Source organism: Clytia hemisphaerica, unplaced genomic scaffold (assembly GCF_902728285.1).
Source record: "Clytia hemisphaerica strain Z4C2 unplaced genomic scaffold, Clytia hemisphaerica genome assembly, whole genome shotgun sequence".
In the NCBI taxonomy this organism is placed as follows: domain Eukaryota; kingdom Metazoa; phylum Cnidaria; class Hydrozoa; order Leptothecata; family Clytiidae; genus Clytia; species Clytia hemisphaerica.
The window spans coordinates 529,525-554,342 of record NW_027103834.1 but is presented as its reverse complement, the minus strand read 5'-3'; the positions used below and the strand labels follow the sequence as shown (position 1 = coordinate 554,342).

Genomic DNA, 24,818 nt, shown 5'->3' with positions numbered 1-24,818 from the left:
TAACAAACCATTTGTTATTTATTTCAGTTTATTTTACAAATAAAATCCTCCTCTATCTTGTATTAAGTCTGTGTTTAATTAAAGTGAGATGATGGACATAATAGAGATGCTTTGAATTACTCAGTAATTTCATTTTTATCTTTTTTTGATCACATTATAGTGCACATACTGTGCCAAGTCCTAACTGTCATGTGAAGCTAAAGGAAAAAAACTTTGTCAACAGGACAAAATATTTCCAGAGAGAAAATAGACAACAATTTCAAGGTTTTGAGAAAGAGAAAGTGTCAATCTTTTCTACATGCACATTGCCTTAATTCTGTACAGTTTGAAAGAGGAAAGAATAGCTGATCTTAGCTCAATAGGGCTAATTATGTCATATCATTTTCATTACACTCTCTATGTCTGATGTGTTGATTATGTTTGTCATTCTTTTAGAACATCCTGATTTATAAAGAAAACTTTGCTCAAGTCTTTTTTAAACAAGTTTTAGTAATCATTTTTATATGGATGTTTAAAGAGATATTTCTGTTTCTATTTTATGTTTTGATTTCTTTTAAAATTATTTCTTTCTAGAAAAAAAAAACACAAAAATAAATTATTTTGAAAATGAATCTGTCGTAATCATAAATTTTTATTTTCTTGAATTGAAATAATGGATAGTGGAAAATCAAGTCCATCCAATCTTGTGCGCTCACAATCACTCAGATTATCAAATTTTAACCGAACATCATTAGTACGTAGAAACCAAAGTGTAAGTGCAAAACAAGTGAAATTCTTTCGGAATGGCGATCAATATTTTTCTGGTTTGAGACTTGCTGTTTCCATTGATCGTTACAAGGAATTTGAATCATTGTTAACAGAGTTGTCGTCAAAATTGAATTTACCTACTGGAGCAGTTAGATATCTTTTCAATGCAGATGATGGATCTTTAGTATCAGATGTATCTCAACTGCAAAATGGAATTTCTTATGTTTGTTCATCTTCTGCATCATTCCGTCAAATTGAAGGCGGTTACGGAAAGTTGGTTCCAAATTGGTCCAATATCAAGAGATCAAGGAATATTTATCGACCACTTAAAGTATTAGGAAATATAGAGAATTCTTTTCGTCTGGATAGTAGTAAAGACTTTATTAAACCCAAATTGGTGACGGTAATAAGAAATGGGAAACCACCGCAGAGAAAAGTAACTCTGTTATTGAATAATAAGACAGCAATATCATTGGATCAAGTACTTGACCAACTGTCAGCAAAGGGATCGTTAGGGAAGGTGGATAAACTTCATACTACATCCGGAAAACCAGTAAGTATTTCATATTGATTTATAGGGTTAGTTTCACGTTACAAAATTTTTTGGAGAGTAGACCTTCATTTTATTGAAAATGAAAGTTTTTATTTTATGTGAAAAGAAATGTTCAGACCATTTTTCATGGGATTATATTGAAATTTTAAAAATTGATGAGCTAGAGACTAATGGAAGGAGGTTTTTTGCTATAGAATATTTTATGAATACTATCTCTATGAATGAGCAAACTGTTTGGTTTTGAAATTATTTTTTTCTTTACAAGACAGTTGGAGTTCAAGGAGATTATTTCTTTGCCCCATCAGGGAATAGTTTTTTAAAAACGTTTTCATATTCATTTGTCAATCAACGGTCCTCTTTTGCTTTCCAAACAGGAGAGTAGTAAAATTTTCAAAATATGTTGTTACACTCCCCCTATTCCTCTGTACTCAATATTTTTGTTTGATTAGTAAGGTTCTATCTGTTTCCCTTTTTAAAGCCTATTAAAACATTGATGTCATCATTTGACCAAGCTCTAAACTATTTCAACGTTTCTCCTTTAAATTCCTAAAATCATTATATGCGTCTGAAAAATGGTAGATCAGTGTTGCGTTTTCAATAAATTCACAAGGTTGAAAAGTTGAAAATAGCTGGAATTATAATCCTGTCCTGAAAAAAATTGTCTTTTTTTTTTGAAAATCATTGAGACTATTATGCAAATTTGGACGAATTCAATGATTTTGATTCTTATATAAAAACCCCAAAAATCAATAAAAAGATTTTTCGACACATCTGATTTTATCATGATACTATGTTTTCAACAAGTCATTATAACTCATGTATGTTAACCAATATTGTATAAACATGATTGAAAATACCACATAAAACGTTATTAATACATCATTTAAGTAACCCTATGTTATTGCAATGAAACTCGCATTTTCACTCGTCACAATAACAGTATTTTGGCATTCATTTCTCAAATATTTTAATGCCACTGTGTTCAGTTTCACCGGTTTCACCACCGATGGTTTAGTTTTTGCTTTTTAACATTGCCTTGAACAAACTCCCTGACCCTTCCTGACAGAAGAATATTTGATATTCACAAATGTTTTCTTTTAAGGATTTAACATCAGACTTTTACCACACAATTGTCAATGGGGTTTTATTTCGGAGTACAGACAGACCCTGCACAACTTGGAGAGTGTCGATAACTCAGGGAAACCCAGGGCAATTTATTTTCCAGATTCCACGGAAAACATTTTCTTGAATACCGTCATTCTTCTAATTTAATCCGTCCTCTAATTAGTACGAATTAATTATTTTGGCAAAATGAAATAATTTATCTAACTCTAATTATTAGTACGAGTCCATGATCACGAATTTCTGATTTTCCTCTAATTTAGTACGATAAAGGTCAAATTTTCCTCTAATTATAGTACGAATAGTAAAAATAAACGAATTTTTTTTGTTTCAAAGACACTTCAAAGACAAGGAGGTATGGAGATACCAGCTGATTTCATATTCAAAACGGTCAATGCAAAACTTTACAGTCAATGAGAGAGAAAGTTCTCAAGGAACTGGAAACTTTTGAAGAAAAGAGAAAAGTTGGTCAAAATAAGAGTTTGAAAAAGAAAGAAAAAATAAATAAAAAGTACCAAAAAGTGTGTTTTTAATTTTTCAACCCCTAATTTAATACGATTTGATATCTCTTTTACTCTAATTATTAGTACGACAATCAACGTCAATTTCCAAGGTATTTTATTTCCTCTTATTATTAGTACGACCCCTTCAAAATAATTATTTTTTCCGGAGGATTAAATTAGAAGAATGACGGTAGCATTCAAAAATTTGTTAATTTCGTCATCACAGTTACAAAATAAACTAAAGGTCAAATATGTATAATTTGTAAGTTCTTAACGAAAATACATCTCGATTTGCTCAAAGCCGCAGGGAAATGCAGGGAATATTATTTTTGCTTCCTCTATCTGAATCTTCCATTTGGAAGTTAAGAAAACAATCGAGGTTTTGCAAAGTATATTTTTTAAACACGCAGTAATATATAACTTGTTTGTTTTCATTCAAAACCCATTATCGAATGCAGTCAGCGTTACCATAATTTTTCCTCAATGAAATTTTCAGACAAATTAGTATGAGTAATTACTACTAGCTTTAAACTGTCTAAACACTTAATGAAAGTTCCGGATCAAAGTCTTTCCTGTTATGTAACGCAGAGAGAATCTGCACAAATGATTTAAATGCTCCCTGATCCTTATGAAGTGTCCAATGATTAACTATTTCATCATCTTATTCCCTGCTAATTTTACGCTCGCAAGTGTCCTATTCGTAATAATTATTTAGTAAGAATCAACACAGATCCATAACAGAAGAGAGTGTCTCGAACTCCCGTTCCTGCCATTCCATGTTCAATTGAATGTAGATAAAACTGTCCTAAGTAAATTAATGACCTATCAATATCAATTATGAACGCCACATTATATCTCTCAACCCTACAGAAAAGGACCTTCTTTCCGGTTTTAATAAATACTTGATCTTCATGACGTAATCTTTCATACGGAAACACCCGAAAGCACCGGGCGTTTGCCACCAGTTTTGAATTTAAAAACAATGAAGCTGGTGGCAAACGCCCGGTATTTTTTTGTGTGTATATCAAGAATTGGGTTATTACATGTGATGAAATCAAAATATTCTCAACTTCAGTAGTTGAGCTAGAATCTGACAATTTGTGTCTATGTCTGTGTGTCACAAAAACAATAGGGCTGTCTGGAGACTTCAAAAATGGTCGGATTCGGCTCATTTTGCAAATTTGTTCCTTGGGTGAATATCTGGGTGTTTTTTTTTTATTTATCAAAAATTTTGACTTTCAAGGCCTGGGCACTTATCTTTTTGTGTTTTTTTGCTACAATCGGGCCTATGAATAATTTTACCCATTTGAAATCCAAATTTTACAAAGACTTAAAATCATAATGATCTCAAGCAAGATTGTAGATGCTTCCTGTTATAAATTTGTGGTCCTCTAGTAGATATCCTCACTGTCAAAACTGGCAATGTTTTGCTTTTCGGGAATTGTTTAAAATTTAAGGCCCATCTGTCCGGATTGAATCGAACCATTAAAGCAAATATCCCCCCTCTAATTCCATCCTATATCACATTTCAGTTTATTATACTGGAATGAAAAAGTATACTGGAATGCTAATTAGCAGTCCTTATTATTGATATGAAAATTGATGTTTTATCTCTCGTTTAGATACGTGCGTTACGAGATTTATTCGACGATAACACTGTTTTTATCGCGCTTTCCACAAACGAAAAGTTCCCTGATGATGGAATTGAACTTGACCCTAACAGTAAGTCCTCTAATTGCTTTGATATTAATCCCCAAGTCCAAAAGTTTCAGCTCTATATTTTCGACTCTCTAGTCTACCGATGCACTGTTTGAAAATTTGCATAAAGAAATCGACAAATAATTGTGTCCAGTTGTGTCCTAGTAATGGTTTCTTCGCATGGTCTTTTTAGCTTTTTGGTTAGATTAACTCATACTGTCATAAACCAAACACCGAATGTTACTTGTTTTTTATCTCTCTATAGTTTAAATATAATCTCTGGCTTTAAACCAAGAAAATACTGTTTGAATTTTTGGCGGTTAAGTTTAGTTGTAATAACAACGGTCATTTCAGATTTACGAAAAAGAAAAGGGTTTATCTGCCTTATTCAATGCGTTTGGAATTTTAAGACGTAGATATTTTCTATTATGAACGACTCGTCATCAATGATATAAGTTGTACAATCTCTCCTAATATGCTTTCATAAAATCCCCTTAGGTTGGATTTCTCGTGATGTATGTGTGCCCTACAAGTATTAATACTAGATCTGTAGTTATTCAGAGCAAAAATATCATCGGGGTACTGTATCACAATTTCAAGGTAGAAAATCCGTCATCGAAATTGAACAAATTCAAAGTAGTGTTTTGAACTAATGTTTCACTGGTCATAATTGTGTTCCTCTTTTTACTTTTAAAAAAAGCACGAGGAAAGACTTTCGGTTCTCAAAAATGAATTATATGACTAGATCACGAGGAAGTGGTACAACTCTGCCAAACGCAATATCAATCAAAACTAGTTATTAAAGCACCACGCGTTTAATTATATGTACAGAAATTATATACCCTTGTTGTTGATGTTTTTTATCAATGTATAGATAGTCTCTTGATTTGTTTTCTTACCGAGAGATTTGTGTATTTCATTGGCAGGTTATCGCATCACACCGTACCGTGAAATGAAGAAATCGAACCAGATGGCTGTCAGAAGATCGAACTCCTTGAGACACAACATGAGATATAAAGATGAAAACGAAAATATGTCTCGTAAGTCTCATTATTTCACTTACTCGTATTTAGGTATATTTTTGAGTCTGTCTCTACTGTTTAAACCAGTATTTTAACTATAGTAAAGATCGTTTAGCCATCTATTTCCACGCAAATGGCAAGGCCGTTGGCTAGAGTCTCTCTGGATCCGTTGGTTTTCGAAGCAAGGGATTGGAGGTTGTTCAGCACTCATGACTTTTTAGTTCAAAATTTTACTCTTGTGAAAGTGTCTGCTGTAACTAGATTGCTATAGACACTCAGGGTCGGCTTCATTCTACGCTGCATGCAATCAACGAGTTGTTGAATTGTGCATGCAGGTTTTCAGCAGGCAATATGTAAATGGTTGTTTTAAAGTTTATATTGATTCCGGATCTTTTTTTTTCAGTATCAAATATTCGAAATTTAAAGAATGGTGCATTGCCTAAGGTATGTTTTGCCTAAAGTTCTCTTTATTTTGTATCACTTGAATAAATTTTAAAAAGTTAAAGGGCGACCTCTGCTAAATGTATCTTTTCAAAAGTGTGCAAAAACATAAAAGGGATGGGGGTACATTTTGACGAAGTTAACAAGGTTAACGATTTCTTAGCAATCTGTTTTTTTTACCTTCATGTCTATAACTCTTTTGTCGATGAAAATCTCTTTTGTATTTCAACATGTCATGTTTACGGTCAATTTGTTTACAGCATGCACTGTCAGCACGACAAAGTGTACAGCCAAGAATACGAACCACGTCACGTAAAGAAGAACAGAAAAATAAAGAAGAATTGTAAGTGACCTTCAGTTGTATTTCACTATTTTCTATAAGAACCAATAACATGTTGATGACCCGTCCGTTCTTTCATTTGACGTACTCTTAGCCTCAAAGTATTCTAAATTTGAGCTATTCATACCCTATGTTTATTAAAATTTTGAGCCTTACCGTCTTGTTCTTAAGAGTTAGGCAATACAGGTTCTGGGTTGTTTTTTGGTTTCATTTCTAAGCCCCATTGTTCTTACAAAGCTTTTCTAATAAAAAAGTGTGCCAGATCCACTCACTCTTTGTGCGACAACATTTTTGTCATTGCTGGACCTTGACAGTCTTGACAACCTTTGAAAATCTTTGCATTTGTTTTAAGTATCTATTCCGTAACGGTATTTCTTGTCTTTGTTTTATTAGATATCCGACGTCCGTCTTCGCAAGCGACTCTGAATCAGGTACATACTATTTTCTTCTAAATTTTTTAATTCACGCTGGATGTGTGTACTTAAGCCGAAATGAGCAGTTTCAAAAGTTTTTGAGTTTTGAAGATAATTATAACCGCAATTAACTTTCTTAAGAGCCATTTTTTTTAAAAACCTTCAGAATAAAGAAAGTCTGATACCTCACCCTCTTAGATTTTGATGAAATTTTGACCAAATGATCTATCACACAAGAAAATAAGACTCTGAAAATTTCACCTTGATATCTCAAGTAGTTTTGAAGATACAACGTCTCAAAGATGGGCTACTAAGCGAAAATTGACCCCTAAAAATCATGAACTCTGGTGGGGAGCAGATTTTGAAAGCCAATGAGTTTTATTCAAGTACATTAGAAAGCTGATTTACAGTGGATTTCAAGAACTTTTTGTAGGGAATCAGAAAAAATCAAATTCAGTCTCCAAAATTTTCCCCGAAAATCTCTAGCACCTCCTGTAGAGGGCTTCAAACTTTGCGTAATCTGGGTTTGGAAGCACTTTTAGCTGGCTGCTGATGGTCCTTGGGACTTTTTTGAAGTAAACTTTTGACCTGGAGTGGTTTACTGGTGGGTTTTGGCCACAAAAATAACATTTTCAGGATTTCCATCTTTGCGTAACCGTCAAAAATGGCCGAAAAAATTGCTATTTTGGCAGACCTGGAGCAAAATTCAAGATGGCGTATCTTTTTAAGGCAACACCAAATTTTTTTGAAATTTTCAGCAAGGCTTCCTTAGTAGGTCTAGTTTATAGCCTCAAAAAAATCTCAATGGGCTTTTGAAGTCTCTTAAAGATATGCAAAATATAAAGATACGCAAAATTTCTAAGTCCAAGTGTCGTGATTAGCTTTTAGACTGTCCAATATCTCTATAATAGTGTACACTAACAGTCTTACTTGTTGATTCTTAAATAACTAGGCAAAATTACTAGGGTGATAATTTATGAGATACTGCAAACAATGCTGTTTAAATCTTCTGGACAAGAAATATTGGACAGTCTAAAGCTAATCAAAACACTTGGACTTAGAAATTTTGCGGTAAAGCGCAAATTATTGTCAAAGTAGGATTTCTGAATGAGTCTAAAAAGTTTTTGAATAGGAATTAAGTACTGTTAAACCCATTTAGTTGAAGTAGCCTGCTTATATTTAAGATTACTATTCACCAAACTGTGAAAGGTTGAGGCGTTTCCTGGAAATATGGGCTCTGGAATGGTAGGAAAGGCCAGATGCCAGTCTCATTTTTTTACATATTCTGTACTTAAAAATAAAGAAACAGTCATAAAATGTCATCTGTTGATGGAAATGACCTGAAATATTTTTCAGTTGTTCCCCTAATGCCAATGATTAGTTGGCTCGAGAAAATAAACCAATATTTTGACAAAAATTATCCTGTTAGAGCCCTTAAGTGGGCCTGATTTAGCATTTTACGAGGGAGAAAACAACAAAGTTAAGCAAATTTTCAATCGATCATATCTTTAAGAGACTTCAAAAGCCCATTGAGATTTTTTTGAGGCTATAAACTAGACCTACTAAGGAAGCCTTGCTGAAAATTTCAAAAAAATTTGGTGTTGCCTTAAAAAGATACGCCATCTTGAATTTTGCTCCAGGTCTGCCAAAATAGCAATTTTTTCGGCCATTTTTGACGGTTACGCAAAGATGGAAATCCTGAAAATGTTATTTTTGTGGCCAAAACCCACCAGTAAACCACTCCAGGTCAAAAGTTTACTTCAAAAAAGTCCCAAGGACCATCAGCAGCCAGCTAAAAGTGCTTCCAAACCAGATTACGCAAAGTTTTAAGCCCTCTACAGGAGGTGCTAGAGATTTTCGGGGAAAATTTTGGAGACTGAATTTGATTTTTTCTGATTCCCTACAAAAAGTTCTTGAAATCCACTGTAAATCAGCTTTCTAATGTACTTGAATAAAAATTCATTGGCTTTCAAAATCTGCTCCCCAACAGAGTTCATGATTTTTAGGGGTCAATTTTCGCTTAGTAGCCCATCTTTGAGACGTTGTATCTTCAAAACTACTTGAGATATCAAGGTGAAATTTTCAGAGTCTTATTTTCTTGTGTGATAGATCATTTGGTCAAAATTTCATCAAAATCTGAGACATCAAGAAATCACATCTTGAAGGCTCTTAGAAAAAATGGCTCTTAACCTTTTAAAAGTAATAATCAACTTTAACTTTAAGATACCTTAAAATATTATATAACACAATAGTCTTCTTAAAAAAGTTGTTTGCACGATTTCTGTGCTATCTAGGGCTAACTAATTAATTTGTTAGAACGAATATGTTTTGCTGGCTAATCTTCTGTATCTGTTGTTTAAAAGTATACATTGCACTGATCCCAACTTTGTTCGTCTTCCTTACAGATGACGAGAAGATGGAAATGTTTTCAAACGAAGTCTAAATTAAAAACGAATTTAATCAGTTAAATTGTAATTAAACCTAAGGCGATCATATTATCCGCTTCTAAATATTTTTAAAATAATGTACAGAAATAAGAGATAACCTTTGTAAATTTTAATAAAAATGATATTATACGTTCGTTTTCTTCCTTCGCCACTCACTATAAAGCATTCAGCAATCGTGCAAACACTTTTTTGGGGAAAAATACATTTTACGTACTTTGGAAATCATAATGTGCACGTTGCATTCTTTACAGGAGTGCGAGGAAGAAAGTCGAAGAAAAAAGCCGCTAAAACTTTAAACAATACTGACAGTAATAATAGTAACAGTAAAACTATGGACATATACAGCACAGTGTGGTTAAGCGATTATGAATCGATTAAATCTGTCGGTAGTAAATCGTTAAACACGAGTGCTTCTTCATTCACTGAGAGTATTAACATGTCCCACTCCACCCCTCGTCGTCCCATTGCTAACCAAACAATTAATATCCCTGTTGCTGGACAATCAACTAAACAATCAAAATGGCGGACATTGAGTTTACCGGAGCTCGAAATGTCGACGTTGACGGGTGATGATTTAACCGAACGTTTTGTACGTTTACAACTTGAGCAGGACAATCGCGAATTACGTTCCACCGTTGATACGTTACAACAGACATTGGAACAAGTCAAAACGTCCGTCTTCCCTTACGAAGCGGAATGCTGTGACGAATGTGCGGATAGCAGAAACACACTGGATAGCATCTTTTACGAACTTTCTCATAAAATGCAACGTAAAAAGCAACTGGAATATCGTGATTACACTCCGTCTTTCGAGCGAACAGAGAGTGGTTACGACACATTACAACCACAAGATTCCTCTCTTCATCGGCTTTCATCTACTTTTGACAAACAATCCAACCATTCTTTACTTTTATCCTCAACAGAGGAACACCAAAGTACCCCGGAAGATTATTTCCAATCTCGATTAGTCAAACGCCGTACTGCTCTTGCTGGCCATGACACTTCGTGCTGTATGGTCCAATAAAACACCTAAAATTTAAACCATAGGTTAAAATATATTTATAAATCTTAATTTATTATTTTAAACATTTGAATTATTTTCTTATAATGAATATAACTTGCTAAATGAAATTAACCAATACAAGTTAAATCCAATCAATCAATCAATTAATCAATAATGATCATATAAACAAACAATTATTATAGTACAATTTGTTAGCGTAGAATTTTACCCTGACTCTCTCTGGGTGTAACGGATTCATTTTTCATTAAAATTATAAAAGAATTCTAAATCCGTAACTTCTTATAATATAAAGGTCATTTCACGGTCGAAACGAATCATGGGTAATCAGGATTCACTGCGATCTGATAACGACTTTCTGTTGGTCTAAATTGTTTTCATGTCTTTGCGTTCAACCAACGAGAGGCCGTTATGGGGGCGTAATCAGTCCTGATTGTAACCCATGATTCATTTCGACCGTAAAAAGGTCTTTAGAATGCTCTCGAAAAACGACAAAGGCGGGTAACTTTTTAGCCAACTAGCGAAAGTTCTTGCTTCAGAGGCTCATAATTAATAGTTATTACAATCACACTTTCAATCAACTTCTGGAATTTGGCCCCTATTTGTTACTAGAAATAGCAAGTTTGGTCTGTACTGAAAAGAATCTACTTGAAGTGAAAAAGTTGTCCATTGTCGAGATTTCTACTTTAGACAACACCTTGTCAGACCCGCTTTTATACAGTCTTCCAAGAGGTGGGAAGTTTTGGGAGAATTTTTCTTTAAAAAATGAACACATTGGGTTTTAGCCTAGGTTTTGAAAAAATTGGTCCATCTAGAAATAAGCGCATAATAAAAGTCATAATTATCTTGTCATCTTGGGTCACTCTTTTGATATCAATCCATAAAAAAGGTAAACATCTGATCCGATCTGATCCATTTCAGGGGCGTTGTTCCACAATGCTTTGATCGCTGGGTCTGTAAAGTTCATTTCAAATTAAGACTGTATGACGTGTAAACGAATTTCAAAACCCAGCTTAATTTTGAATTACAGTCAAAGATTTTAGATTTTGTTAGTTTCGCCAGAAATATAGATACTCAAATAAACTATTCTCTCGGAAAATGGGTTTCATTCCTGAAATCAAAAATATTTGTCCACCTATGGGTTGGTAAACCAGTTCTTTTTACAGCTTCAGCTGCTCAACTTTTCCCATGACCTGTATTGATCAAAGTAGGGGACAATGTAAGGACTAACAATTTTTATCAAAAGTGTATTTAGGTATAGGTATAAAAATCTGAAAAGTTAATGAAGTAGCCACTTACACGCTTTTTGCAAAGAAAAAACAATAAAAGCATGATAGTCTATTTGGTCAAAACTGAACAATCAGAACCCTAAATCCCATAAAAAGCTGAGGAATCTGATTTTAATACCCTTATATGTAAGCGTGGACATTGTGAGAACATTACGGAAAAATAAAAAAATAAAAATTTACTGTGAAGTGAATACAGTCGCTCTCATGTTGTCTTCTGACCAGCCACCAGAACCGTTAGAAAACCAACGGATCCGGCGAGACTTGAACTCACAACCATGCCATTCGCGGGCATCTGCTCTACCATTGAGCTACGGGTCTATGTGGAACCCGAGGTATCTGATTAAGAAAATCAATATGGGAGGGCAAAAAAAAACTAACAAAAAGGAACCTCTGGCAAACAAACCCAAGGCATCCTTTGGCAAACAGGCTAAGAACTGTTTCGTTATAAATTCGATGTTAAATGCAGTGATTACATCAACGAACTGAATCTATAGGACCAATGAAGTATAGCCGAAAGCAAAAGTCCTTTCGCTTTAAATGTAGAAACCATGTCGATGCAACTAGAGTAAATCTTTTGAAAGTGGTTTTCAAGTGGTAGCAAAAAAAGAGTGCCCAAAAGAGGGATTTTGTTCTTTATTTTTGAGTGGACTTTATCACTTTCAACCCAGTATTTGTGTATAAATCACACGGGTCGCGCGACTGAAGTTGGGAATAAGTCTTAGAATTAGATTTCGCTTCGATTTCTGGATTCCTGAAATACATCTGCGTTAAATAATTTATGATGTGGGATATATTTTTGCAACTCCACCCGCTAAGCCCTCCTCTTTATTCATTTGATTCTTTATACCCGCTTCTTTCTCGTTCAATGTTTGTTGATTTTCACCGCAAATCTATTTCACTGTGCATTTAGTTTTTCGGTATCCCTGGCTAGATTTCCCATCACTTAAGAGTGGATCAAAACATTGATATCCAAATAATGTCTTTTCTAGACCCGTTTTTGACGTGTAGACACTAGATTATTGGTCCATGGAAGGTTTGAGAGTTTGCCTGTCCAGAATTTTTGAGGCTTAATGCATAATTCAGAATTCAGGTCGGATTTGGCTAAAATGTTTGCATATTTGTTAATAGGTTTGCAATAAAGGGGTTTCATATCATTCTTGAGATTCTTATCGGCCTGGCGAGTTTTTCGCAAGAATTAGGTCTTGAGGAAGAATTATTACTTTGAAAGTCTTCTGCTGAAAATTTGCACACTTGTTGGGTGAATATCTAGGGTGTCGTCATTTTTGAATCTGAACAAGCTTTTCACATTTAGTTGTCAAATCGGACACAACGAAATCTGACAAAATCCCATTTGGACATTTTGCAATGATAGATAATGAGCTGAAATTTTGTTTCAATTAAAACTGATCGATCCCAATTTAACATCTAGTTATTGCTTTATAAATGCTCACCTCTTGAAAATACTGTTTTGGTTTATCTGATTGCTCATCTAGATGAGGGTTCGTTTCGAACGCTGAAAAAACGTTGAGTGACAGTCAAATTTTGTTGGATGAAACTCTGAAGAATTATGTTTTATGCAACATCTGTTGTTTTAATTGGAACAGTTTAACATTGTTTTTAAACTTTGAACAGATCTTGTGCAATGAGTTGTTTGAGAGTATTTCGATGTATGTGCTCGTGCTCGTTATGTAGGGTGCCAGAATCTCGCAGTTTTTCTTCATGACACTTTTGGAGAATATTAGATTCTTCGGATGTGAAAGTCCACTCTCTCAACATAGTTTGCACCCCCCCTTTTTAATAGGGGGGGATGCCAACTTTCTGGAGGGCCTTTGTAGGGGGGGTACCGAGATCTGCCGAAAAAACTAGGGGGGATGGGAATGTAGGGGGGGTCAAATAAAAAAGGGGGGGTTTGGAAATTTTGGTCAATTTTCTAATCAAATACAAGTAAGTTAGTTATATTCTGTCATTGTTGGCTCGTGACTATAATACTTCATACTCTTTCTTGTTGATAATTTTGCTGGTAGGTGGGAAAGCGAGTTTCCTTCGAAACGGATTTTCTGTAAAAAAAAAGGGGGGATAAGATTTCATTACAAAAGGGGGGATGGGTATATAGGGGGGGATGAAATAAACCTAGGGGGGTTCATACCCCTCTGCAAACTATGCTCAAACACAATCAGTATGTGTTTTTTGAGAACGAGAATAACGGTTTCTTTCTATTATTGATCACGTCTACTAGCGTTGGTGTTTTTGGACTAAAAGAAGAATTTCTCTGCTTTCTGCCGATTGTGATTTCTTGTTCAAACCTTATGAAAAGTCGACGAGTCTTTTCTCTAACAGTATATTTTTGATAAATGTACTTTCATTGCTTTTTTGAATTTTTCGTGCTGGTATAAAGTTGCAGGAATAGTGTTTTGATCTCAATTTTGCTGACCTACCGTTTTCATTTTCTGACATCTTTTTCGTTTGATCGTTATTAATTTAACATCCTCCACACAACAAGCTTCGAAAGTACTTTCCCTTTGAAAGGAATATATGTTTTACAGTGTAATCGTCAGCCGTGCAAAATTACTCGAATCTGATTGGTTTAGAGGAGTGTGATTAATCGTTAATTGCACTATTACCACTTTTTGCACTCTTCGGCGGGGGGACACTTTTGTCCCCTTATTCTTTTCTCTCCCAAGTCCTGTGTCAGAGACTTTTTTCTTCAATATAAAAAAGAACAAAGAAATTTTACGTTACAATAGCTTCTTTTAATTGAAAACAAAGAAATATTTCACTGCAATGTTTTCTTTTAAACAAAAGAAAAAAGGAGGTTTTCGGATGTTTACTGACGATTACTAGTACTAATTGTTATGCTATTACTGATGGTGCCGAATCCTTCCACCTCATATTCTGTCATTTCTACACGAGGAAATTTTCCTCTTGGTATTCATATGGCAGTATTGAATGACAAGCATCGATGCTTTCCACACGGGATACTTTTAGTCTAAAAATTTGATGATTGTTATGTAAGCTCAATCAAAAGTACACTATTGATATCTGTTTTGAGATATTTCATCCAGTCATTTTCCTATTTTTCTGACCTCAAGCATTCTTTAATTGTTTCAATTTTGATAAAAACGTTGTCTTTATTTGTTATGCGTCACAGATCTGTCATAGCCTCAACGTCTTTTTGCAGGGCTGGTATACTTATAATACGCCGGATGTAGCTTTGTTATTGTTGGTCAGCTTTAGCAATTTGAGATGGTTGTTTTGTATGTCCAACGACTTGACGGAAATATCACATGTTAACTTTTTGAGACTGACCCTCTCTTCCATTTCTGTTATTATAAGAAACATGACTTATAAAATATTGAAGCATTCTATTTTTGATATTCAGGTCGTAGTGATGTAGCTTTAAATAGATCTGTTGCTATATGAAGTAGGAGGTATTTATAACTGTGTTGCCAATTTCATGCAATCACTTTCTGTCATTTTGGATCCTATCGAGGTCCTGCCTTGACACGAAAATTGCGTTGCTTTCAGTATACTGTTTCTGTACTCCTTGGTATGAAAGAAACGAAAACATCTTGTCGACGCGTTGTCGAATTTTTGACATGCCATACTATTATTGGGAACGATTAAATTGATAATCTTTTACTCGAATTTTCTTGCTCGTGCGTGGACTTTCGCCCTCTTTCTTTATTTTCATCGGGAGCTGTTTCTTATCAAGTAACGTTTAATACCTTCTATAAAGCAATTATCTATATGTATGATTTGTAAGAAATAATGCCCTTTTCGCCAAATATTATCAATCAAGCACATTTGAAGTGAAAAGCTTTAATTTCTATCGATCCATTTTATACAAGATTGTAGTTAAATTGTTAAGGGTTTACGGATTCTGATGGCTAGGTATGTCATATAAGAAAGAGGTTGTCTTGTTGTCTTTTGTTTGTTTCCTATAAAAGATGGAATTCCGTCCATTTTTTCGACACATGATTAGACTTGTGGAATGTATGGCATTGAGGCGTCAATGAAAACCTCTATCCATTTGCGGTGATGGTCTCTGTAACTTGTAAATATTTGTGATCTGATTCAATGCAGCTGAGATATATTTTGTATTCATCTCATTCAAATCTTTCCACAGGGTCCCTCCTGTCATTCAGTGTTTCATGTTGGTTTCTCAGGATTTCTCTTGAAAGTTATTTTTGGGGGTTGGGCCCCTTTAATGGACTCTTTAATTCAGAAGCTAAAAATCAGGATTTTTCTTCATTCCTTCCTTCCTCCCTCAGCTGGTTTTTAGTTAACAAGTTTGATCCTTCTTTTGAACTCGATGATTTTTTATGAGGTCTTTTTGCCCACAAATATCATAAGTGATATTTGTTACATCAGGAAAATCTGCTGCTTTTTTCTGTAAGATGAATAATTCATAATCTCCTTGAAAACTAAAGGAGGGATATTTTTTATTTTTATAACTTTCTTACTATGAGGTGAATCGGTTGAATCGAGAAAAGGGTTCATGTTTTATTTAAACTGCTGTCTTGATTGTAATCATTTTGAAGAATAGAAGATGTGAAAAGAGGAAAATGAAGAAAAAGAAGAAGGAAAGTGATAACAAAGAAAAAACATAAAAAATTTCGTGTTTTTGTATGGGTAGTTGTAAGGTCTTGTAAAAAAATTATTTATTTGGTCGCCACTGAGACGAGAAGTAGAAGCTGAAGAAATTGAAGATTCAAAACACTTTCAAAAACCAAAAGATGAACTGCTAACTTTCTGTATTCTTCTATGATCATCCTTAGTTGCGCGACCACAAAATTCTCTCAAAAATTAATGAATGAAAAAAAGAATCAAAAAAAGAAGAAATAAATCAAAACTTTCTTCTTCGGCATGGAATCTTCTTCAATCTATCATACCGAAGATCGGGATAGGAGTGGTGGAGATCTATCTGATGCAAGGACACTCATTCAGAGTAAGTATAGAGGGACATCTCATGCATCCATCATTTACCAAAAGGAACCATCAATCAATCTTCAGACTTCCTTAGAGATCTGCCATTAATAAATGATTAAACTTTTTGTCAGTTATAATGACCCCCGTTGACAATAACACACATAGAAACAGTCCTAATTTAATTTTTTTTTAGCATTAAATTGTTACTTTTAAACTTAAAACTGTTATAAAAGCTCCTAACTTATTTATTTTAGTTTATAGCTGGTATGATAAATCAGTGGATATCTTCAAATTGATGATAATAGCCAGCGAAATATTTTGTTAAATTCATTAATTTCTATAAACGAATGACACAGTCATTTCCTCTGGCATTGTGACATAACTCATTTAATGATTAATAACTCCAACCCTATTAACAGGTTAATAGAAGCATCAACTGTTTAAAGTAGTGAGTGAGTTAGAAAGAAAATCATTTGATTGCAAGCAAGCAGTTTGACGAAAAGTAGCGTAGTGATCAGAGCAAGTTTTCCTTGTGAACTATAATTCGACTCTTGAGAAAAATCAATATTATTTTTAGCGAACTTTTTCTTTTGTTTTGGTATTGCGATATAAGTGCTGTGTGTGTTGAACAGATTAAATGATTTATATACCATGTTTTATCTTATACCTCTTGTCATTCGATTACAGCATCTCTCAAAAGCATGTCGTAGTGGAGTCTAACAGATTTTGACTTATCATTTTCTCATACTTTCCTATCTTTCAGATTGTGAATACGATGTATACTCAATGTTCGGAATAAAAAGAGAAAAACATTCGGTTCATAGCCAATACAAGATTGGCAGGATCATCGGGGATGGTAACTTTGCTATCGTTCGGGAATGCAGGGATAGGTAAGTCAAATTATACCCCTCATTTTATTTCTCGTTTTCATCAAAACATAAATATTGTGGTTTCATGTGGATATTTTGAATTTGTATTTTCTTCTTTTCAGAAAAACACAAAAGCCATTTGCTCTGAAAATCATCAACAAAGCCAAAGTTAAAGGAAAGGTAAGTGTACCTACATCGAAAATATTCCTCAATGTGGGTCATCAAAACAAAAGAAGAATACTTTTGAAGATTGTGCTCAATATGGGTCTTCATAACAAAACAAACTTTGTGGATTTTACTCAATGTTGGTGATCAAAACAGAGAAATCTGCCTGAGAATGGTTTGGTCAATGAATTGAATTGTGCGTTTTTGTTTCTTTTAGGAACATATGATCGAAAATGAAATTCTTATTTTACGGAAAATTAGTCATCCCAACATTGTCAAACTTCACGAGGAATTCGAAACACCCAAAGAAATCTATCTCGTTATGGAGCTAGTACCGGTAAGAAAAGAAGAGTTTTTTTGTCATATTTGTCACGTAGGAATTAAAAAAAGCTCTAAGCTCTCAAACATACGTCTGTGATTATTTTGATTCGTATATTTTCTCAGATGAATAGCATTATAATTTGTAATCCAATTTTTCATCGTGATGATTATTCTCTACTCTTCTTTTCAGGGAGGTGATCTGTTCGACGCCATTGTAGACAACACACGTTTCTCTGAGCCTGAGTCCGCTTACATGGTCCACGATTTAGCCTCTGCTATTTTATATTTACACGAACTGAATATTGTCCATCGTGACGTCAAACCAGAGAACTTATTAATCGTCAACCGCGAAGACGGTCGAAAATCTATTAAACTTGCAGACTTTGGACTTTCTATAGAAGTCAAATCTCCCATGTTTTTAGTATGCGGTACTCCCACTTATGTAGCACCGGAAATCCTGGATGAATCCGGGTACGGCCTTGAAGTGGACAACTGGGCCATTGGAGTGATCTGTTATATTTTATTGTGTGGTTTTCCACCTTTCCGCAGCACCAATCATGATCAGGAAGAACTTTTTGATAAAATTTTACGAGGAGATTATGAATATTTGAAACCTTTTTGGAATGATGTGGGAGATGGGCCAAGGGTATGTTTACATTGTAATTGGCTTTGATGCCTTATTTCGAACTCTATATTCGTTCCGACTTCACTAATTTCCATGTTTTATTTTAAGCTTTGGAAATTTATATTCCAAATTTTCCGCTTAGGCTTACATTCAGACGTTTGGTGATAATTTGTTGACTTTATATTTTGCAGGACCTAATAGACAGGCTACTTGTGGTCGATGCAAGTGAACGATATACTGCTAAAGAAATCCTTCAACACTTCTGGATAAAGGTAAGTTTTCTTCGTGACATCACCTAATCAATCATTTAAGTGAGAAGAATAGAAATAAATCAAGGGTAACATTCAAGTAATTTACTTCAGTAATGTTCTGTTTTTCGTTTTAGAAATGGACAGAACCAGTGGAGAAGATACATCGAGAATTATCACAAGCGGAAGAAGCCAACATGAAAAACAGGAAGCGTCTGCGTGGTATCGCTCTCGCTATCCAATCGGTAATCTCTTTACTTCATCTTGTGCGTTCTAGAAATAATTCAACATTATCTTCTTCTCTTCAACCAGAAGATGAAGATTCAACTTCCAGATCTTCACCACAAGCGAGTAGCCGCATTCCGCGCCCTACTTCAGCTTCATCTAGTCCTAACGTCACCAATTTTCGAAAAGGCACTACCACTCCAGTCAAGCGACGTGGTATTTCGTCTGCTGGGTCCAGGCGAATCCCCTACGATCAACCGGATTATTCTCTTAAGAAAGGCTTCTTGAAACGAGAGGAAAAAGTCGATACGGGTACTTTAAAGAAAAAGAAAGTTGCAGGCCGAAGTAAGATTTCAGTACCGACCACACCTGTACGTAAACCAAAAACTGTCAAACCGGCCGCAGAACCTTCCTTAGCTGTGACTTCCTTCAAAGATAATCAAGTACGATTCCGACCATGTTCAGTCATCGATATCCGAGTTGACGTGGAAGTCACAGAGCGACCTGAACGACCTGGTAGTGCCCAAGGGTACCGAAAAAAACCAACAGATACGCGCAAAGTAAAAGACACTATAACATCAGTGAAAGAAAAGACTGACACGAAAGTGAAGAAGACTCCAACAACAACCACCGTCGATAAAACAGAGGTGAAACTTGTTTCGAAATCTTCGTCTGATAACATTGTTGGGGATTCGAGTGGAGTTGCTTCCAACGGTGTGAAACTACGTAAGAAAACGTCGCGTACGACACGTCCGAATACCATGTTAGAGTTAAGTACTTCCGCAGCAACGACCAAAGAGAGCGCCGTAACTACGTCTTCGAATAAACAGAAAGATGTGAAAGATGTCAAGGAAGCAGCGAAGAATAACATCTCTTCCGCCAAACGATCGCGACCAGTAAGCCTAATGATCAACAAAGAGAAAGCTTCCTCGTCAAGAAAATCTTTAACACCTTCTACTGAAGAATTCAACAGGAAACGAATGCAATATCGCCTGAACGACCAATTACATTCCCTTGATGAAAATATTAAACAAGATAACTCAGGACGCATGTCTCCTAAGAAAAACTCCAAATTCAAACTAGCAAATTTAAGTTCGCCTCGTTGTCGCTCACCTACCAGGAAAAAAGAAACAACATCTGCAAAATCTACAAAAGAAAATAGACCTGATGCAAAACCTCTCCCTGCTCGACCAGCAAGTTCTTTAGCTACCACGAACAGAGATCGCTCAAGTTCGCTTTCTCGACGTACTCCTAAAAACGAAAGGTCACCTATTCGTCCGGCTACTACCATACCGCCTTCTCCAAAGAAAACAACGAGAGAACGTTCAGCGAGTGGCAATCGCTCCACCATCACCACAAAACGAGCAACCACCATAACCACGCCGAAAAACTCTGCTACAACACCGAGCGTCGGCTCTCCCAGCACAGCCAGAAAGCCGAAAATCACACCAACCAAAGGAGGAACATGGAACGTTGGGACAGCAGTACAATATAAAACCCCAAACAGTCTCCGTAAACCTTTATCCCCTAAAAAAACAGTGAACACAAAAATAACGAATAGTCCGAAGCATGTTCCACGGAAAACGAGTGAAGCGGGGAAAGTCCGTATTACCACTGAAGTGAATAAGAGAAAAAATATAACCTTCCCGGACGGTAAGAAAGTAGATAAAGAGACCAATACAAAAACAACCGTCTCTGTAGATATGAATGATTCAGAGGGAGATAAAACAGTGAAACGAGCTTCCTTGCTAGCTAAAGTGAAAACACTTGCTCAAGAGATTGGCTCATTATCGAAACTTGAAACAGGACCTGTATCTGAGAGTTCTTCAGACTCCATTCAAGGTGTAGGAACACCTGTTCGTAGTCATAGTGACGTCATGGAAAGTGTCATTAAAGAAGATACTGACCGTTTCAGTGAAACCGAATATTTATCTTTGTCCGAAAAACCCTAAATTTCGTCCGAAAAATGAAAGCGTATTATTGTAAATGAAGTTAGAATATATTTTTATATGGTAGTTAACTAACATTGGTAACAAAAATTCAAATCTTAATTTTCATCATTCTCTTCAGACAGACAGTCGAACCCAACCCATTTTTCCGTCTTATTTTGGAGTTTTTCCTATTTTTCAAATCTTATCTTTTTCAATTTTTCATTTCATTTTCTCACTTCAGCAAGATGGATTTTTTCTTTAATCTTCCCTCTGCATCATTTGCACCTTTTTTTCATTTTATCGGAAGAAAAAAATATGGGATAGATTTTGATCAAAATGAGTTTTCCTCTCGTTTTCTGTAAAACATGACCAATTTTGGATATCGAGGATGTTTTTTATTGAAAGACTCTATTCTACAAGATATTAAATTTTCTCATAATGAAAGATTATTTGAAATGAAAAAAGAAATTTCGGCAAAATGATCACACATGAAAGAATACAGCTGTCTTTTCTCAGACGTAAACATTGATCGTTATCTCCCATGAAACCATTTTTTCTGATACCGTTTCTATGACGAGTTGTTAATGCGGTTTCAATCAAAGTCTTACCGCAAAATGACGTATGAAAAACATAGTTCTCGCGTAACTAACCCGTCAAATCATAATATATCATTCAGCGAGGAAGATCACACTCAGATATTTTTTATAACACCACCACATTATAGAAAATTTCATCCTTTATAAAAATCCCACTGTGAAAAGAAAAAGTCAAAAAATACGCCGCCTTCAAGATGAGAATATTACTGAACAGTCGATTGACCATTTATCGTATTTTTTCACCGCTTGACCTTGATTTTTTCTGTTGCTTGAGTTTCATAGGCCTTTTCGCATTGTTATCGATGTCATAAAATATTTACTAGACCTAACCCCCTTTTTCGCTAATTTCAACACCCGCAATATTTACGAAACACTGATACCCGACCAATATTATTGCCTTTGAGATGTTTTCAGAAATCACAAATCTCAATGCATTTACACCGGATGATGTCAATTAAGTCGTCATATAAATGCCACTCAAAAATATTCAAAACAAATATTTGTATCGTAAATAGCTACGTAATTTGCTTCTCATCAATCAAACTAAATATCACACTAATATACAAAATGAAGAGTGAATTTACAACAGCTTAATTGGTTAAAACATGATTAATGATGGATCACCCGACTCATTGTTTTATACTGTACATTTCCCATATTTTTACCTTAACCTTTCAACGCTAACTTTTTTGAAAAAGGCCAGAAAATTCATCATTTTTTTTTTGGAAATTTATTCTTTTAAAGGCCATTTCTTGACCAGGACAAATGATTCAGGTATCAACTTTGGTATCGTTGGAAAGCTCCTGCTCTCAGCTACAAAAAATAGCTGATATTTTTTCTTTTGAATCTCAGGAGTTATGACCAAAACACTGTGTATCGGTAAAATGACCTTTTCAAAACGTATATATACGTCTTTCGCCGTCTAAGGGTTAAAGAACTATATACTTTCTATCAAAATTTTATGTTATATCTCGCTCTTTAGCCTCAAAACCGGCCATGCCTCGCTAGGTTAAAAGAACTATATCTTGGATATTCAGCAAATGAGAACTTAAATATCCGTAACCATGGAAACAAATTTTGTTAAAAATATTTGATTTTTTTCAAATTTTTTCAAAAATTCAGTTGTTTTAAGAAAATACAATCTTTCTTCCGATATTTTAAAATGTATTTCATAGTTTACTAAAACGATTTTCGCGATACCCTTTTACCTGAGAACGTTTTATCGGTTCCTCAAAGATAAAAAGGATAAAAACTTCTTTCTTCAGACCTACATGGCTGGATTTAGTTAAAGTAAGCCTAGGGGAGGAGCGTATAACTATAAGCAGTTCTATTTTGCTATAATTAACCTTCCTTTCCCATATCCAAAGAAGGATATGGACCTCATTGGCTACCTGGCATCAGAGAAAAATCATTGAGCGAAGTTGTACGTCGTACACATGTATGGTTGAAATATTCTTCCCGTCAATTCTAATGATTTTATCACACTCTATGTTAGAGGCTGTGTTGTACTCCTGCTAAATCTGCATTAAAATAAAACTTAAGTGACAAGCTTTTAGCAGTTGACCTCGAAATCACAACACACACTGTTCACGGTTTAAAAATCTCAGACCTTTTATAAAGGCACACATTCATTGTCAATTTTTATTTTTCTCCGAAAAGCAGTCTAGATCAAAAGCAGTCTAGATCAAAAGCAGGGGGGGGCTTATGAATACCTTTTCCAAGATTTTTGTTTTTTTGTCTGCATTGATCATTTCTTTTCATACATTCTAATAGTTCTAATTTCGGTCACATTTTCCGGACGATATGAAATTTGTAAACTAATTTTTATTCTAACATTATTTTCATTTATTCTATTATTAACTTAATTCTTATTTGATACTCTCAAGTTTGACCATTAACATGCATTAATAATTTTTTAGGGAAACTTGTTTTCCAATAAGCGGGCAAGGGCGCACCTTTTTAAAATGATCTTAATATTTGAAGTTCCTACCAAGTGTTGAAAGAATAGCTGTTTATATTCTCAACCTACTTTTGTTAGATCAAAACAATTTTTCCCCAAAAAGGAGTTTCTTTTTATCCAGCCTCTCTATAGAAGCTTGAAATTCTTCTTTTTTCACTCACATTTAGGATTTGAAGAAGAACGAATCGTACATCACCAACAACAATTGTCCAACGTCACCCAGTACCAAATATGGTTTCGTATCTGCCACGCCCAATACCAAAAAGACAGTCAGTCGTGTTCGTTCAACGAGCTCTTCAAGTTCACAAAAACAATTTTATTACTCTGACGGTGAAGATGAGGACGAAGAACACATCACCGAGAATGAAAGACCTTCTTCTGATAAAGAGGACCATTTAAATGATATGGAATTCTCGAACTTATTAAGGAGACCAAGACCGATGTCTTTTCCTTACGCCTTGAACGAACCACCAGATGAATTCGCAAATTTCCGTTGAAGTGTATGTTTTGATGTTGTATTGCCAGAGATATTCCGTTGTCCTGTCCCCTGGATGAATGAGATGTGTTGGTGTTTTTTGAAAAATAGGATGACAATCATTCATTTGAAAAGTACCTGGATAATAGTGATGCTAGGTGATCGAAGTGTTCGACGTGATATACATTTTGACCTCTTGTTCTTGACTGGAATATGTGCACGACCATTAGCTTTCTTTTTAAATTTTACGATTAAGGAAGATTTCATCCTCGCAGACCCCTCAAGTCAAAGTTAAAATACAATCGTTGTTTTCATGCTTGTATGTTGATTTTTGAAGAGATGAAATCTTCTTTTGTCTGACATCTCTAGACTGCAATTTAGTGTATTTTTTGCCCTTGGTTTTTTATATATAGACTAGAAAGTATCGAACTAAGTTATATTTTTATACTTTATTTTCAAAACTAATACTTATAAAAGCAGTTTGACAGTGGTGGGGAAATCTTTCTTCCGACTCTTCGACGACTTCCGAAGACGATTTAACACTTTGGAAATTTCGATTATCTTGGGAATCCCCTTTACCATCCCTCCTTTCTGACAACCTTTACCCAACAACCAATCAGAAATCGACCTTGCCCCACAGCTAACGAACCCCTCCCCTCCAATGAATGAGTGACGATACCTATCAAAGATTTTTTTATGACTTTTGCTTTGGATATATATCTTGATGTAAAAAGAAACTTGAATTTGAACTCTATGTAAATGTGTATTTCAAATGCTTGAATTAAAATTATTTTTTGTAGATATAAATTCAATATTATTTTTTTTCGTGACATATTATGTCGTTGATATTAGTATTTATGATTTTTGTTGGGTGTAAA

At 34.8% G+C, this 24,818-nt stretch overlaps 1 protein-coding gene across 3 annotated transcripts; it reads left to right on the top strand.

Moving 5' to 3' along the window:
* Positions 1-576: 576 nt before the first annotated feature.
* LOC136806948 (serine/threonine-protein kinase DCLK1-like) lies at positions 577-24,053 on the top strand. 3 transcript variants are annotated; one of them, XM_067063522.1, is made up of 13 exons: positions 577-1,300; positions 4,548-4,647; positions 5,550-5,663; positions 6,049-6,089; positions 6,347-6,429; positions 6,820-6,857; positions 17,289-17,415; positions 17,517-17,574; positions 17,777-17,896; positions 18,071-18,526; positions 18,697-18,777; positions 18,891-18,998; positions 23,633-24,053. In XM_067063522.1, the coding sequence occupies exons 1-13, from the start codon at positions 653-655 to the stop codon at positions 23,960-23,962; spliced, it is 2,304 nt and encodes a 767-aa protein (XP_066919623.1). In that variant the 5' UTR covers positions 577-652; the 3' UTR covers positions 23,963-24,053. The 3 variants fall into 3 exon arrangements, with proteins under 3 accessions (XP_066919623.1, XP_066919620.1, XP_066919622.1); XM_067063519.1 differs by lacking the exon at positions 23,633-24,053 and having other exon boundaries at positions 18,891-21,029; XM_067063521.1 differs by lacking the exons at positions 577-1,300; positions 4,548-4,647; positions 23,633-24,053 and adding an exon at positions 5,178-5,223 and having other exon boundaries at positions 18,891-21,029.
* The last annotated feature ends 765 nt before the right edge of the window (positions 24,054-24,818 follow it).